Source organism: Plecotus auritus, assembly GCF_963455305.1.
Source record: "Plecotus auritus genome assembly, chromosome: 9".
Classification (NCBI taxonomy): Eukaryota; Metazoa; Chordata; class Mammalia; order Chiroptera; family Vespertilionidae; genus Plecotus; species Plecotus auritus.
The window spans coordinates 109,609,187-109,624,808 of record NC_137783.1 but is presented as its reverse complement, the minus strand read 5'-3'; the positions used below and the strand labels follow the sequence as shown (position 1 = coordinate 109,624,808).

Genomic DNA, 15,622 nt, shown 5'->3' with positions numbered 1-15,622 from the left:
CTCTAGAATCCCAGGCAGAGTACCTACTCTGAGCCTCAGTTTTCCATCTGTAAAATACAGCTAATAATTCCTTCTCAGTAGAGCTGATATAAACAGTAAATGAAATGAAATATTTAGAAATGTTGGGGTACTCAAAACCTCTATACAATTTATTATTTCTTCAAAGAAAGGGAAAGAAAAGTGTCATAGATGACATCGAGGCTTCCAGTTGGGTTGGCAGTGTGGCTTAGAGAAGATAGATAGTTAGATGCTGGATAGATTAAGTTTGAGCTACATTTGGGATATCCAGATTGGGATCTCCAGGAGGCAGTTGGAAACATAAACATAGATTGGAGCTCAGGTAGAAGTGACATAATGGAGAGATTTGAAACAGTAGCTACGGGGGAATCAATGGGAACCCCTAATGGACACTGTTGTCTCCCTTCTCTCCTGCCAGTGCCCTGCGCGTCTCTCAGATTCAGAGAATGAAGAACCTTCCCGAGGCAAGATGACACAGACACATCGCTCTGCGTTTGTTTCTAAGAACAGCTCCTACTCCTTAGCTTTCCTGGCAGGGTAAGAGGCTGATGCTGCATTCAGTCAGGGTTCTTTCTTGTTGGGGTATGGGACAGAAGGGGCTGGGGGAGCAAAAGTATTTGTGGTAGCCACTTCGGGGGAGGTGGGAGTGGGGAAAAGAGGTGGTTTTCAAATATGGTTGAGGGACAAGGGGCTGACCTGAATTTTTAAAGAAAGTGAATTTCACCCATTTCTGGTACCCTCAGGATAACATTGTGCTAACTGCTCTGCTGCAAAGGGTGAACTTTCCATCCTTCCTCAGTGGACAGTGTCCTCTATTTTCTCTGTGGACTTTTTTCTCTTAGTAGGAAGACCAGAATTGATTTTATTTTCAGTGCCTAGAACTAAAATATATCTTGATAGGTTTCAAGAGGAAAAACTGAAAAGTTTTTGAGACCTTGCCAAAGGAACCTCTTGATCCTTTAGATTTTGCAGGCCCGTAGGAGGAAAGGAGGGAGTAATTGAATTGGATGTTGGATGATTGGGGAATAATGCCGGTTTGGATGGAGGGAGGGAGGGACGGAAGGAAGGATAGAGGAAACAGGAAGGGAAGAACAAATAGAGGAAGAAGGTAGGAAGGAATCATTCATTCAGTAGACATTTTGTGAGCAGCTACTACATGCCATGATCTGTTTTAATATAAAGATGATAAAGACAATCATCACCTATTTTGCTATCTCTTTTTTTGTTGTTTAAAGCTGGCATTGCTCACCCTTATTTCTAGTCTTCCTCTCTTCCTTCCCAGCAACACTGTGAAGTAGATCTCTCTTGCTGCCCCTATGGACATACACCTGGACCCTTTTAATTTGAAGGCTTTTTCTTGCTAGTCCCTAATAAATATGACCCAAAAAGCTACCATATTTAAGAATGTACTATTGTGATTGCTGATGTAGTTTTTGTATCTGAATCTTATTTGTATATTTTCTTTTAGAGTAGTCTGATTTCCTGTTACCTCTGAGAGTAAGTCCCTTCCCCTTCCTCTTCCCATATAAATGCCTTCCCTTCTCTAGGTAATGGTAACTCTTTGTTCCAGGAAGGCCCTTTCCTAGAATATTTATTCCCTCATTTATTTTTTGAATGGACACTGAATTGTTGTCACTTAGGCTTGACTGATGTAATCAGGACCCAATAGGTAGGATGTAAGATGTAAGCCGCTGTACTTTACATTTATGATGAAGATGAAATGCTTGCTTTGTGTATATGAGTTAACTGTAGATGCCCTCTAAAGTTAAAGATTGCTTGACTAAGAATTGTCAGTTGCTGATTGTGTATATGGACCCCCCCCCATTCAGAGCAGGCATATCTTAATGATTATAGGAGGAATCTACTGAAAAGAGATAAAGGTCATGTCATTCTTCCAATCAAGTCACAATAAATACTTCCTGAAACAAATAAATGTTGCTTTAGCCAATCTGTGATTAATCAGTATCTCATAATTTAGAATGACTTGGAAATGTTTTTATTAATATCCAAATATGATGCCAAGGCCAAATTGCCCCAATTAATTGGAGTGACTATTAGATGAATTATTTATCACCAGTTCCAGTGTCAACCCTTGTAAATCATTATTTTAAAGCTAGCTGCAGATTAATATGTCAATACCTAGACATGCCTACCAAGGAACTTAGAAAATTCTTCTCTAAAGGGCAAAACAAAGCCTATATGGTGGGTGTGCTTTTGATTATATGTGCCTCAGGAATATCTGTAATATATCTTCTTTTCCTGCTCTTTGGCCCATCCTTAGCCTTATCCTATATCATTGAGCCACAATGGGTCTAATTTATAGGAATATGTTCACTTAAAATTTACTGTTAAGAAATGTTTGTGATCAGTATTACACATTTCTGGATTTCGGTATTCATTTTTTAACAATATCCAAGGATGTGGGCTGAGTTCAGTTATTAGTATAGTTATTAAAACAGTTGGATTTGGTTGTTAGGAAATAGTTTACTAATGTCATGGAAACCTTAGGTTGGAAAATCTATTATGGTAATACTGTGGATTACATCTCTTATTTAGTCAACATGCTTTTGTCCTTAAGAAAATATTGAGTTCCAGTTGCAAATGTTATTTAGGAAAACAATATAGAGTTGTTAATGCTGACAATGAGTTGTAGCATATGGATATATTGAAAAAGAATTAGATTGGTGGTGGTTGCACAACAATGTGACCGTAAACTTAAAATGGTAACTTTTATGTTACATACTAGAGGACTGGTGCACAAAATTGTGCACACGGGGGCGGGGGGGTCCTTTAGCCTGGCCTGCGCCCTCTTGCAGTCCAGGAGCCCTCAGGGGATGTCCGTCAGTCGGACATCCTTAGCACTGCCACAGAGGGACAGTGTGTTGAGCGTCTGCCCCCTCGTGGTCAGTGCACGTCATAGTGACCGGTTGTTCCGCCATTGGGCTGAAACCGGCTCTCCAACATCCCCCGAGGGGTCCCGGATTGCAAGAGGGCGCAGGCCAAGCCGAAGGACCCCTGATCACCGGTGCTTGATCAGGGCCAGGGAGGGATGTGGGAGGTTGGCCAGCCAGGGAGGGACCGCAAGAGGGCTCCAGGACATGTCCAGCCTGTCTAGCTCAGTTCTGATCGGCCAGACCCCAGCAACAAGCTAACCTACCAGTCAGAGTGTCTGCCCCCTGGTGGTTAGTGCACATCACAGCGAGTAGTTGAGCGGCCTTAGCATATCATTAGCATATTATGATTTGATTGGTTGAACGGCCGACTGGATGACTGGGCACTTAGCATATTAGGCTTTTATTATATACGATATTTTACCACAATTTTAAAAAATAAAGAATTAGCGTTGTTAACAGTTTTTGGATATTTCAACTGCATTTTTTTTGTCTGTCAAGCAGCAACAAAAGTTTTTCTCTGCAAGTTCTTTTCCTAAAGAGTATTCATATGTAAAAGCTTTTAAAGTTTTTACAACTGTATTTAAATCAAATAAGTCTGCATTTGTTTTACTTACCTACTTTATAAACTTTTCTTTCTTGAGCCCAAAAGTATGAAGGAGGTAAGCGTTAGTAGGTCTGATAGGATGGTTATTTTGGAACAGATTTTGGCTGAGTCTTGCCAACAGCTTGGTCTATTTTCATTTAAGAAATTAAAAGCCTTTAAGAGGGCTTTGCAGCACTATTAATGAAGTTCTATAGCCCTTCGAAAATGAAACTTCTTCCAAATAGGCAGACAGAGTAATAGTTAAACCTAGGTCACTTCTAAGTTAATCACAAAATATATGTTAATTGAAAAAAATTAACTTGATGTACAATTGTAAAGTTAAGTTTTATGTTAAATATCTAAAAAACTGGTTTCTTTACTTTTAAATTTTATTTCTTTTTACTCCTAATGACCTTCTTCTCTACTAGAATAAAAAACAAAAAAACGAACTGGTTGTCCCCATGACCTGCTTACAGATCCCTATGCTGTTAAAAGTAATGGAATATGGCTAGAAAATGAAAATAACTTAAGGAGAAGTGATGTGGAACTTAAGAAGAATGGCAGGTTTTAGAAGTGTCAGTAATATCTCTGATATAATCGGATAGAAATATCCTTGTAGTTTTCAGGGGGGCCTGGCCAGATGGTGGGGGAGCTAGCTTTTTCCCAGTGCTTCCTGCCATGTTGAGTGCTTTACCTCATTTCATTTAGTTCTCACATTAAGCCTCCAAGATTTGTAATATTATTCTCATTTTACAGCTAAGAAAAATGAAGTTCAAGGAAGTTAAATAACTCACCCAAGAATGTATCACCTTTGTAGAGTGACAGATGGAATCGGAACTCAGGTCTCTCTTGACTGTAAATCTATGCTCTTTCTATCAAACCATTCTTAGAACCCTGTGCTAAAAGGCTCTGTGCTTGGATCTTTGCCTTGAAATGATCTACCTTTGCAGCAGAAAGCTGCCTTTCTTCTTTTTGTTGGATAATTTATACCCTGCCTGTTCTAAAAAGATACCAGGTTGCTACAGAGATCTAAGAAGCTGTCCAGTTATCATGCTGTTTGAGGAGACTCAAATCCTTTTGCATTATGCTGTGGAAACAGTGTTTCTGTCCATCTGCAAATGAATACTAGTGTATGTTCACAACAGGCAAATATGTAGAGACAAAGTGGACCAGTGGTTGCTAAGGAGGAGAAGGGTGGGGCTTGGGAATATTAGTTAAAGGGTATGAGGTGATGGAGTTGTTCTAAAATTGATTGTGGTGATGCTTAGTAACTGTGATTATACTAAAAACGTAATTGTACGCTTTAAAAAAAAGAAAGAATACTGGTATGTACAAGTCCGATAACCCAGATCATAAATATACAAGGGAAGGATTGTAACAAAATTTCACCCATTTCTAGTTGTATGGCAGCTACAAGTAGGCCTAAGGAAGTGGCTGGTTTCATTCAAATATGTGTGTATGTTGGGGGTTGGGGGTCGGTACAGGGGATCACACACCCAGGCCAGGGGCTGGAAGGAGGGTCTTCTCCAGCCTTTAGCTTCTTGGTGGTACTCAGCTCTGTCAGACCTGAAAATGTGATTAAAAGAAACTAATGTGGTTATGGGAGAGAGTGATGAGTGAGCAATTGAGAGTATGAGCTGTCTAATGTTTTATATCATGCATTAACATTTGAAAACTTTTTAAGCAGTGTTTTATAAGGATTAAATCTTCTAGCTTTCCAGCTGCATGTTTATACTGGCTGTCCCTCCTTTTCTGTGCTTGTAAGTCATTATGGTTATGGGCATTTTTAGCCTAACTAGACATCCCAGAAACCATCTGGCTTCTTGGCAGTGGAAATTTTAAACTAGTTGCCTTTCAGACAATGTTGCTTTCTCTTGTTTATGATTTAGTGATGTGTTCGGGGGAGAGAGCTTCCTAGATGTGCTAGTTTTGTTCTATGGCAAAGTAGAGCAGAGTGTAAGATCAGTATGCTGTGGTAGAAAGAGCTCAGGCCTGGAATCAGAGAGATACAGGGTGAAATCTTGGCTTCAGCTGTATAACCTGGGAAAGTTAACGCCCCTCAGTTCTTCATAAATGGAGGAAGGTGATAACTATCTGATAGGGCTTCTGTATGGATTAAATGAGATACACTATATCTAAAACACCCAGCACAGTGTCTGACAGATAACAGATTCCTAATAAATGTTAAAGTTTTCTTTCCTTAAAGAAAAGAGAGGCATTTCTATACAATATTTTTATTCATTTACAAGAAACTTATTGACTCTATCCACTGTGTGCCCAGCACTGTGTTAGGGTTTGGGGATATAGAAACTGGTGTATACAAAGGTGGAAGGAGAGGTTATCTCCCTGTTTTTAGTGAAGTTATTGTTTGAGCTCTTTCAGGCCTAAGAATAATATCAAATTCACTGCTCTTAACTATTTTCAGCCAGCATTTTGAAGCTTCTTAAGGTGACCAAATACTACAATAATAATATCTGTATATTATGTTTATTGTTTATACAATATTTTCACATTCATGATTTTTGTGATTCTTTGTGTGCCTGTAACAACACAATGGGGGGATAGAGTTAATATAGGATCAGAGTTTTTGTATGCTATTGAAGTTGAGTTCATAGTAATTTGAAATAGATTGTTATAAATTAAGATATTAACTGTAATCCCCAGGTTGACCACTAAGAAAATAACCTTAAACTTACACTACATTATAATACAGGGTGGGGCAAAAGTAGGTTTACAGTTGTTTGTATGGAAAATAATACAATTAATAAATAATAATACAAGAATAAACTGTGTTTCATGTACTCAAAACTGTACACCTACTTTTGCCCCATCCTGTATATGTCAGTTATATCTCAGTAAAGTTGAGAAAAAAGAAGAAGCATCTAGATTACAAAGAAAGAAGTAAAATTACTCTATTTACAAGTGACCTGATGTTATTCATAGGAAATATTAAGAATTCATGAAAAACTATTAGAACTAATAAACTAGCAAAGTTGCAGGATACAAAAATCAGTTGAATTTCTATACACTAATAGTGAACAATCTGAAAATATAATTAGGAAAGCAATTCCATTTACAATAGCATCAACAAGAATAGAATAGTTATGAATAAGGTTAACCCCAGAAGTGTAAGACTTGACACTGGAAACTACAAAACATTGCTGAAGGAAATTAAAGAAGACCTAGATAAAGGGAAACACCAGTGTGCTTATGGATTAGAAGACTTACTATTATGATGCCAATACTCCCCAACTGGTTTCACAGATTCATTGCAATACCTATTAAAATACCAATCTCCTTTTTTTTTTTTTCAGAAATGAAAAGCTGATACTAAAATTCACATATGGAATTGTAAAGGATCTCAAATAGCCAAAACAATCTTGAAAAAGAACAGAAGTGAAGACTCACACTTTTCTGATTTCAAAACTTACTGCAAAGCTACAGCCATCAAAAGAGTGTAGTACTGAAATAAGGGTAGAGATATCAGTCTTTGGAATAGAATTGAGAGTCCTGAAATAAACTCATTCATCTGTGGTCAGCTGATTTTCAATAAGGGTGCCAAGACCATTTGATAGGGGAAAGAATAGTCTGTTCACATATGGTACTGGGACGGCTGGATATCCACATACCAAAGAATAAAGTTGGACCCCAACCTCACATCATATACAAAAATTAAGTCAAATTGGATCAGACACCTAAATGTAAGAGCTAAAACTATAAAACTCTTAGAAGGTAACTCTTAGAGAGTTTAGCAGTACATAAATACTGCTTTCCTATAGTGCTGTCATGCTATGATGCATGACTTCAGTGACTGGATGGTCTTGCTGGTCAAGGTTACCTTTTTGTCAGTCCGTCTCTAGTGCTTTGCACAGAGTTGGCGCTCAGTAAAGTCTGCTGACCAAATGAATGGAAGAAGCAATGACAATTTGTTATACTGAGGCTTACCCAAAAGATTTTAAATGATCAGAAACTGCTTTGGGTGTCTTTCTGGTGTGCTGGAGTGATGCAAGTGTGGCTTTCCTTCCTGGGCCTTTTTGTTATTTTTATCACTAATCACGTTTAGCGTGTATGTAAAGAGGTTCTCCTTAGCACTGTGTACTTGTCATTTGTACCTCTTATAACTTGGGCATGTAGTCAGTGTCTTTAAATTTGATTATGTTACTGCTGATGAAATGAATTTATAAACAGTTTTTTTAAGTTATATTAAGCTAATTCTTAATTATGGAATGTTTGGACCTTAAAGTATAGGTGTAGCCTCAGTTTGAACACCTAATGAAAGAGCTCAGTACCTCCTAGGGCTATCACTGAACTGCTCTATTGAAACTTACAAAGTTCTTTCTTAGGTTGATGAGTGTCTAAGTGTCTACTTCTTTCTCTGATGAAATCATGCCAAACAAGTCATATATTTGAAATAATGCTGTCTTTTTCAGCTCTGAATCCATTCCCCCTGACCCAAAGTACATGTTATTCACTGCAGCATTTTAATCTGCAATCCAGTTTACTTCTGGGTGGCTTACAACACTGACAGTTTGTGTAAGTTCTGGGAGTACAAATGGATTTCAATATTGGTCTAGGTAAAATACAAACCAAGCTGACTTCTAAGCTGCCTTTATAGGGTGATGTTGAAGTTTACCACCTGTTCCAAAATAAATCTCACAAGAAGGGTACAACTCTCACATTGTTTAGGTTCAGTGTTGAATTTTCTTGAAGTGCAGACATGTAATGCAGGTTGGCCACCACTTTCTCCTGTTGATAACATAGCATAGATTTGTTCATTAGATTGAAGCCATCTAGCAAGGTGATGTGGCCATCAGACATAGGATGAGAAGTTTTGAATGGGAGGAATATCACAGAAATGCTGGACTGGAAGTCATAGGTAGGACAGGCCTTTGCTAGAAATGTAGGAAGAGGAGAGGTGCCCTGAAAACACACCTCATTACCACCTTTATAAATTTTCTCTGACATAGTAAAACTTTAAAAGTAAGTCGTTTGCTATAAAAAAGGAGATATGAGATGTTCCATTCCAAAGCTAAGAAAAACTATTTAGGGAAATAATTTCTGTTTGGAATCATCTGCATGACTGTGTGTCCACCTTGACTTTTGGCTTTTCCTGCCCTGCTCTCCATCCAAGTCACTAATAACCCCCTCTTTTATGCCAGTCTGTCTTTTAGGCACACTTTTTTTGTTGTACCATTTCACTGTGTGGTATTAAATTATTTATTTGTATACCTCACTGGATTCTGATTTAGACGGTATCTTATTCTTCTCTGTGTTTTCACTGCCCAGATAATGCTCATCAGTGAGTGGCATTTTTGGGTACTTACATATTTGTAGGTACTTAAATGTTTGTTTCATGGCTGATTTAGATTGTTTGCGGAAACATTTGAAGGGGGAGAATCTGTTGTTTGCAAAGGTGATTGGACAGTGTGTCCACTCTATTAAGGAAGGTGAAGTAGCCCCATATCTCTCAAAGCATGAGCAAAACAGCCATTAGTCTTGTGTTATTGAAGCAGTTCTAGTTTGGAAACAAAAGCTTAAACCAAATGTCCTCTCTGGAGAACTCCTCTTCTTTTGACAGGTTTTGTTCTTTGAATGTGTTTTGTTACTAAATTAACTCATTTTCCATTGCAGTTGCCCAAGGGAATTGTCTTTCTTGGTGGGTGGCTTAAAAGGACAGAAGAGATTTTCATTTTTTCCCCTTAGCTAGCATTATGGGCTACGCTTGACTATTTGTCTTTTATTTACTCTCTTTTAGGAACCTAAAGGTAGAAAGGAGTCAGAGCTGCAGTGACACTGCTCAGGACAGAACGAGGAGCAGACTCCGAGCAGCCCCAACCAGCAAAGCCAAGGTACACCTCAGACACAGGCCCTGGGCATCCAGTCCCGTCCGCCACCGCCTGTCCATGGCCGGGAAAGAAACCATTCCATGAGAAGAGGGTCTGCACAGGGTCCTGGGCAGACTAGTTATGTTGGGGAATTTTATAAATAGCAATGATGGGAATACAGTTTGAATTGGTAGCCAGATGGGTGGCATGAGGGTTGGTAGATGAACGTTTTTAGAAGTTCTACATGACTTTTTTCCCTATAGATTTTTAATTGTATTGTTTCAAGTTTTAGGAATTTCTGAAAATGTTGTACATTCTAGGTTAGGGATTTTCCCCTTTTCTTAGGCTTATATCACTCTTTATCCCTTTTCTTACCCTTTTTCTCCCTATCCCTCTACCATTATGAAGGAATTATGAAGAAAAAAAACACCTGTGTATATATGTATGTATGTATAATCTTTTTAACCTCTTTCAGGTCACAACTATAACCCCAACCTCCAACCCCATCATTGGTGTCCTCTTGTCCACTCAGAACAACCGCTGCCTCTCCGCCCCTGACTTGACCATTGAAAAGCGTCTGCCCTTCAGCTCCCTCTCATCCTTGGCTTCCCTGCATAAGCCCGAGCGCTCCATCAGCCCTGAGAGCAATGACAGCATCTCCGAAGAACTCAACCATTTCAAGCCCATAGTCTGCTCACCATGTACTCCTCCCAAGAGACTCCCTGATGGCCGTGTGCTAAGTCCCCTCATCATCAAATCAACACCCCGCAACCTAAACAGAAGTCTACAGAAGCAGACTTCTTATGAGGCCAGTCCACGGATCCTCAAAAAGTGGGAACAGATCTTCCAGGAGCGACAGATCAAAAAAACCCTTTCGAAAGCCACCCTCACCTCCTTGGCTCCAGAAACAGGGGAAGACTTGCTCGTTTCTGAAGTTATCCATTCTAGCAAGGAGAGGCCACGTCTGGCTTTAAATACAAGACTGTCCAGGGGGCATGTGCTTTCTGAGTGTGTTGGACCCGCCTCCGCTGACCCGGATTATTTCCCCTCTGTTAGCCAAACAAAAGCACAACAGGGCAGTGACAGTAAAAGGAGCACAGAGATCCCATTGGAAACCTGCTGTTCTTCAGAATTCAGAGCGGGAGCCAGTGGGACTTCTTTGAGAGAAAAGTTTGAAGCGTCAGGGTCAATCCCAAATGCCAAGTTAGACAAAACTTGTGTAAGCACAGCCATGAAAATCTCGGCGATTAATTCAGTGATACCCAAAAACAGTGTTTCAGGTGGGGTCCTCAAAACAAAGAGACAGCTGAAGACAGTGAATCATTTTGATCTGCCCAATGGTGTTCTGGCAGACAACCTAGGTGAGGAGCCACTTCCTGCCTTACGTCGGGGCCGGAAAAGACACTGTAAGACCAAGCACTTGGAACAAAATGGGTCCCTTAAGAAACTGCGACAAAGCACTGGTGAGTTGGGTCTGGCCCCAGCAGACCCAGTCCTGCGAGAGATGGAGCAGAAATTGCAGCAAGAGGAAGAAGACAGGCAGCTGGCTCTGCAATTGCAGCGCATGTTTGACAATGAGAGGCGGACTGTGAGTCGGCGAAAAGGAAGCGTGGATCAGTATCTCTTACGGTCCAGCAACATGGCCGGGGCCAAGTAGCACCTATGAACAGTGTTACCTATTTTTAAGAGGTCTTTGTTTTGGGCTTGGTCATTTATACTGAAGAGCGCAGTGTTCTGACTTGGGGTTTTTCTTCATGGCAAAACACCCTGATGTGGTTCTGAGAGGTTCCAGGGCCTTTGTAGTCTATATCCAAGGGAACTGTATCTCTGCCTCCCTGTGACCCAGGCCAGAAGCACTCCCCACCCCCTAGGTGACCCAGGCCTAAGGGCTTCGGGCCAAATCTGGCAGCACCCACTTGGAATGAGATTCAGGAGCACAATGGCCAGAGGTAGAAATGGTAGCGGAAAGGGGATACCTTCTCAAACGGATAGATCTCCTGACTTCTTTTAACAGAGTGTATTTTTTAAATCGACCTTGCAGATAAAAATAAGTTCCATCTTTTTCAAAGAAGTGGAACAATATAATTCCTTGGCAGATTCCAAAAGATCATGTAGCTCTTCTCCTGACCCTTGCCACAAGTAAATATTCCTAATGAGATCAGTGAGTTTATGCTTCTACAAAAGCTAATTAACATTCCCTGTTAAAAAGTAACATTTGATTAATGCTATATAGTTGACAGACCATTTCAGTCATTGTTGAACTTGCTCTTACCAGGAGACCTAATGTGTAAGTGGGATTAACCCCATTTTTAGATGAAACTGCAGTGCAGGTATTCAGGTTCTCTCAACTAAGTGGCTTAGCCCAGACTGACCACTGGGTCTCCCGACAACAAATCCCATGGATTTTCCACACTAACAGGTTTTTATATGGACTACAACCCAAGGTCATGCCAGGGGAGCCTAGGGAAAGCTGACTAGGCATTGAGTACCCACTTTGCAGATAATGAAATTGACTGGAACTATAAACCTTTACTGTGCAATTAGTCCCACCCCCACAGTTTACAGCCTTCTTTTTTCCAGGCTGTGAGATAAAAGGCAGTTGGACATCATTATTACTCTCCACTTGGCCAAGGGTTATCTGCAATGTTGATCTAAAGTCCAAAAACTTTGCCCAGAAGTCAGGCAAGAACAATGCTGAAACTCCATACTATGGAAACAAGGTATCTAGCTGGATGCAGCTGGTAAGTTCAGTCCCATGGACCTTTGGGGTTTATTTTCCTTAGCAGCTGACACCATGTGTCTTTTGCATCCCTGGTGGTGCTTGGTGCTTCTGCCCATCTGGGCTCATTGAAAATAGGGATTAAGATGTGATTTTAGGGAATCTCAGATGGGCTGACATTCCCTGTGCATGTATGAGCTGTTACTATAAAGTCACATGACTGGCATTTAACAAACCTTTCAGAGCTTATATATCCCAATGTATGTTGTCCCCTTTGAGTGGCCCCAACAGGATACTGAATTGTTTTTCCAGTGATGTTGCCATTGGTGAAAACATGTCTGGAACTGTCCTCAAAGTCTAGAAACATCTGGAAACATAGACTCCTAAAATGTTAGAACTGGAAGGGACCTTAATAGCCAAATATTCCAACTTCTTCCTCTTCTTCAGGCAGAAGCTAAGATCCAGCACCATAATGACTCACTGATCAGGGTCATTAGGGATTTACTCTGTCCCCTTATTTTGCTTCTTCTCAGGAGACTTGTCTCCCTTCTCTGAGAAAATCTGTAATCTTTTAGGGTTATAGGAGAAAGAGTTTTAAATTTCAGACTAGTCAGAAGCTATTGAAACCTCTGGAAGAGAAGGTGGGATAACAAGAAGGCTTGGAATAATAAATGAGGTGCACCTTTAAAGTCATCAGAGCCATTTCGTGTACAGCTCATAAACAGTTCCCAGAGATAAGTTCCAGAGATGTCGTAAGCATTTTGGTGATCACTGCAATATGTGGAACCTCCTCAGTGACTACTTTGGTGGGGAATATCAGTCACCTGAATGTATGTATCCTGTGTTCTCTGTGCGTGCACACATGCAGATGTGTGTTTAAAAAACACATCAGTCTCATTACTTTATATTCACACCATTTCAGTTCTAGGTCCTACTAGCAACATATGCCCTCCAAAGGCTGCTGGAGGGCACCTTGGTGCCCAGGATAGAAGAGCTGGCACTGGTCTGCAGAAGACAGAGAGGGTGACTTACTAAATGCCCACAGAGAAAACACCATTTACTGCCGTTTCAGATAGTTCCTTTTTGATCTTAGTATTATTGGGAGGCTAATCTCATTGACAGTAGGAAAGACTTATTTTTCCACTTGCCACCTTTTTCTATATCTCCAATAATTCAAAAAAGACTTTTCAGTTGGAACCGATTTTTGTTTTTGGAAAAAAAGATAAATATTTTTAATAGAAAAAGATATATATTTTAAATATTTCCCCAGAGTAATACTTTCATTTTAAGAAATTACATAGTAGTAGCAACAAGTTATAGCTTCAGGTACAGAGTGAAAAGCTACTTGTTGGTAAGAGAATATTCTGAATTATGGATCCAGCTTACTGACTTTCCCCCTTAGCCCTGCTGTGGTGCCTACAATGGTATTGACAGTTGTTTCCCATACTTCCAGCTGAGCAGTAGTACTTCAAATATATGCAAAGCAGTTTAGGTTAGGGAGAGATGAGGCTTAATTTTTAATCTGCTTGGCTTTGGAGGAGGCAAAAATCACTAAGGTATTATCTGTATTTTAAGATTCTTCCCATACTTAAAAACCTGAACACGTTTTCTTTCTGAAAAATTTCCCCTCTCCTGTTGCTTGATTGTGAAGTTGATCACATATGGAGTTGTTGACATGAATTCTTTGGAGAAAAAGAAAGACAAGGTAGGGAAATAGAATAATGGGGAGGGTTTATCAGCTAGAATGAGAGATGCACTATTTCACGAAGCAAACGTATTTATCACAAATCAATGGAATCTGATTCACCATACAAATTTCTCATGTCCTATTATCTTTGTTTCTTGTGTATATGCATTCTTTGTTTTTTCTTATTAAAGGGGAAGTTATGAAGGATGGAGGTCATTCTGATGGGAAATCTAAGAAATATGGTACCCTGAGGAGGGGGCTCTTAGCCCTTTTCCTTGGAAAGGGAATGACACTTGGGGAACACGTTCCTGACTGTTGATTGTATCTGTTGGAAGAAGTCATCTGGGCCTGTTGGGTTGGTGTCAAATCAGGGTAGTGTGTATCCAGCCCTTGGCCCCTTTCATGTAATTGCCTCTTTTTAAAAGGTTAATTCTTTTTGGCTGAGGCTTCCCAGGAAAACTTTTTGTAAGTGGCTTCACTTATTTTGTAAATTTAATTTTAAAATTTTTGCCTGGAGAGAGCACTGGTGATGAATGCCTTCTCTCTGTGTTTTTTGTTCATTTTCCCTAAAATGCCCTTAAGAGATTAAAGCTGCTTAATTAATTGCTGTATGATTACAAACTGACTAAAATCGGAAGCTGCCACTGTGCTTGACTGGTGAAGCTGGTGACCGAAGGCTGTGCTGTTGTTCATCCTTTCTGTTCCATTTGACAGACATCTGCTGAGCTTCGAACTTGTGCGCACTGTGCTGGGTCGTGGAGATACAAAGACGGAAAGGACAGTCTCTGCTCTTGTGGAGCTCAGTGTCTAATGGAATGTATTTGAATGTATATGTGGCTGGAGGGTTTGTTAATGGTCTTATGAAAGGCCACTTCTTCCATAGAGATGATCTTGGATGGTGCCATTCAAGATACTGTCTAGCACCAAGCAGGCTGCCTTGAACATTTTAGATATTCCCATCAGTATTTGTGATGTGATTGCAACACTGCTTTCCATTTCCTAAGTAATTTTGCCATAAGAGAATGAATTTTATCCTCCAGTGATCATAGGACAATAAGATCTCTTCAGAAGCTGGTTTTAGCATAAGCATCTATGGCCACATCTCAACTTAGTAACCTCCTGACTTCTTCCCCAATCAGAACCGCTCAACTGGAGCTGGCAGCAACGTGGCATTTATTTCCTTTTTCTTGCCTGACTTTTCAATCAGATGGAGGGCCAGCAGGAGAGGAAGGAAAGAAAAATTGAAGGCTGGATCATAACCACAAAATATCATGTAGCTGGAATAGGCAGGCATGGAAATCAAGTCAAACTCTCCCCCTTGCCATCCCTCCTCTTTTTTAAGAAATTAGGAACTTGATGTCCAGCACCCTGTGTCCTATCCTATCTAATAAAAGAGTAATGTTCAAATTGACGGTCACTCCAAGACACAAGATGCCCCATGTGGTCAAAAATGGCTGTCCCCATGTGGACACAAGATGTCTGCCACAAGATGGCCGGCAGGGGAGGGCAGTTGTGGAAAGTTAGGGGTGACCAGGCCGGCAGAGGAGGGCAGTTGGGGGGGACCCAGGCCTGCAGGGGAGGGCAGTTGGGGGGGACCAGGCCAGCAAGGGAGGGCAGTTGGGGGGAACCCAGGCCTGCAGGGGAGGGCAGTTGTGGGAAGTTAGGGGTGACCAGGCCGGCAGAGGAGGGCAGTTGGGGGGGACCCAGGCCTGCAGGGGAGGGCAGTTGGGGGGGACCAGGACTGCAGGGGAGAGCAGTTGGGGGGGGGCAGGCCTGCAGGGGAGGGCAGTTGAGGGCAGCTGTGGGGGGACCAGGCCTGCAGGGGAGGGCAGTTGGGGGTGACCAGGACAGCAGGGAGGGCAGTTAGGGGTGACCAGGCCAGCAGAGGAGGGCAGT

At 40.9% G+C, this 15,622-nt stretch overlaps 1 protein-coding gene across 2 annotated transcripts in view; it reads left to right on the top strand.

Moving 5' to 3' along the window:
- RNF169 (ring finger protein 169) overlaps positions 1-15,244 on the top strand; it is a gene marked incomplete at its 5' end in the record, with an annotated part of 58,901 nt that extends 43,657 nt beyond the window's left edge. The window contains 3 exons of one of the 2 annotated variants that reach the window (XM_080640502.1): positions 437-555; positions 9,251-9,344; positions 9,796-15,244. In XM_080640502.1, the coding sequence (XP_080496628.1) occupies positions 437-555; positions 9,251-9,344; positions 9,796-10,977 (1,395 nt within the window). In that variant the 3' untranslated portion in view covers positions 10,978-15,244. The remainder of the gene's footprint in view (positions 1-436; positions 556-9,250; positions 9,345-9,795) is intronic. The other variant, XM_080640501.1, reaches the window with a different exon arrangement.
- Positions 15,245-15,622: the final 378 nt, after the last annotated feature.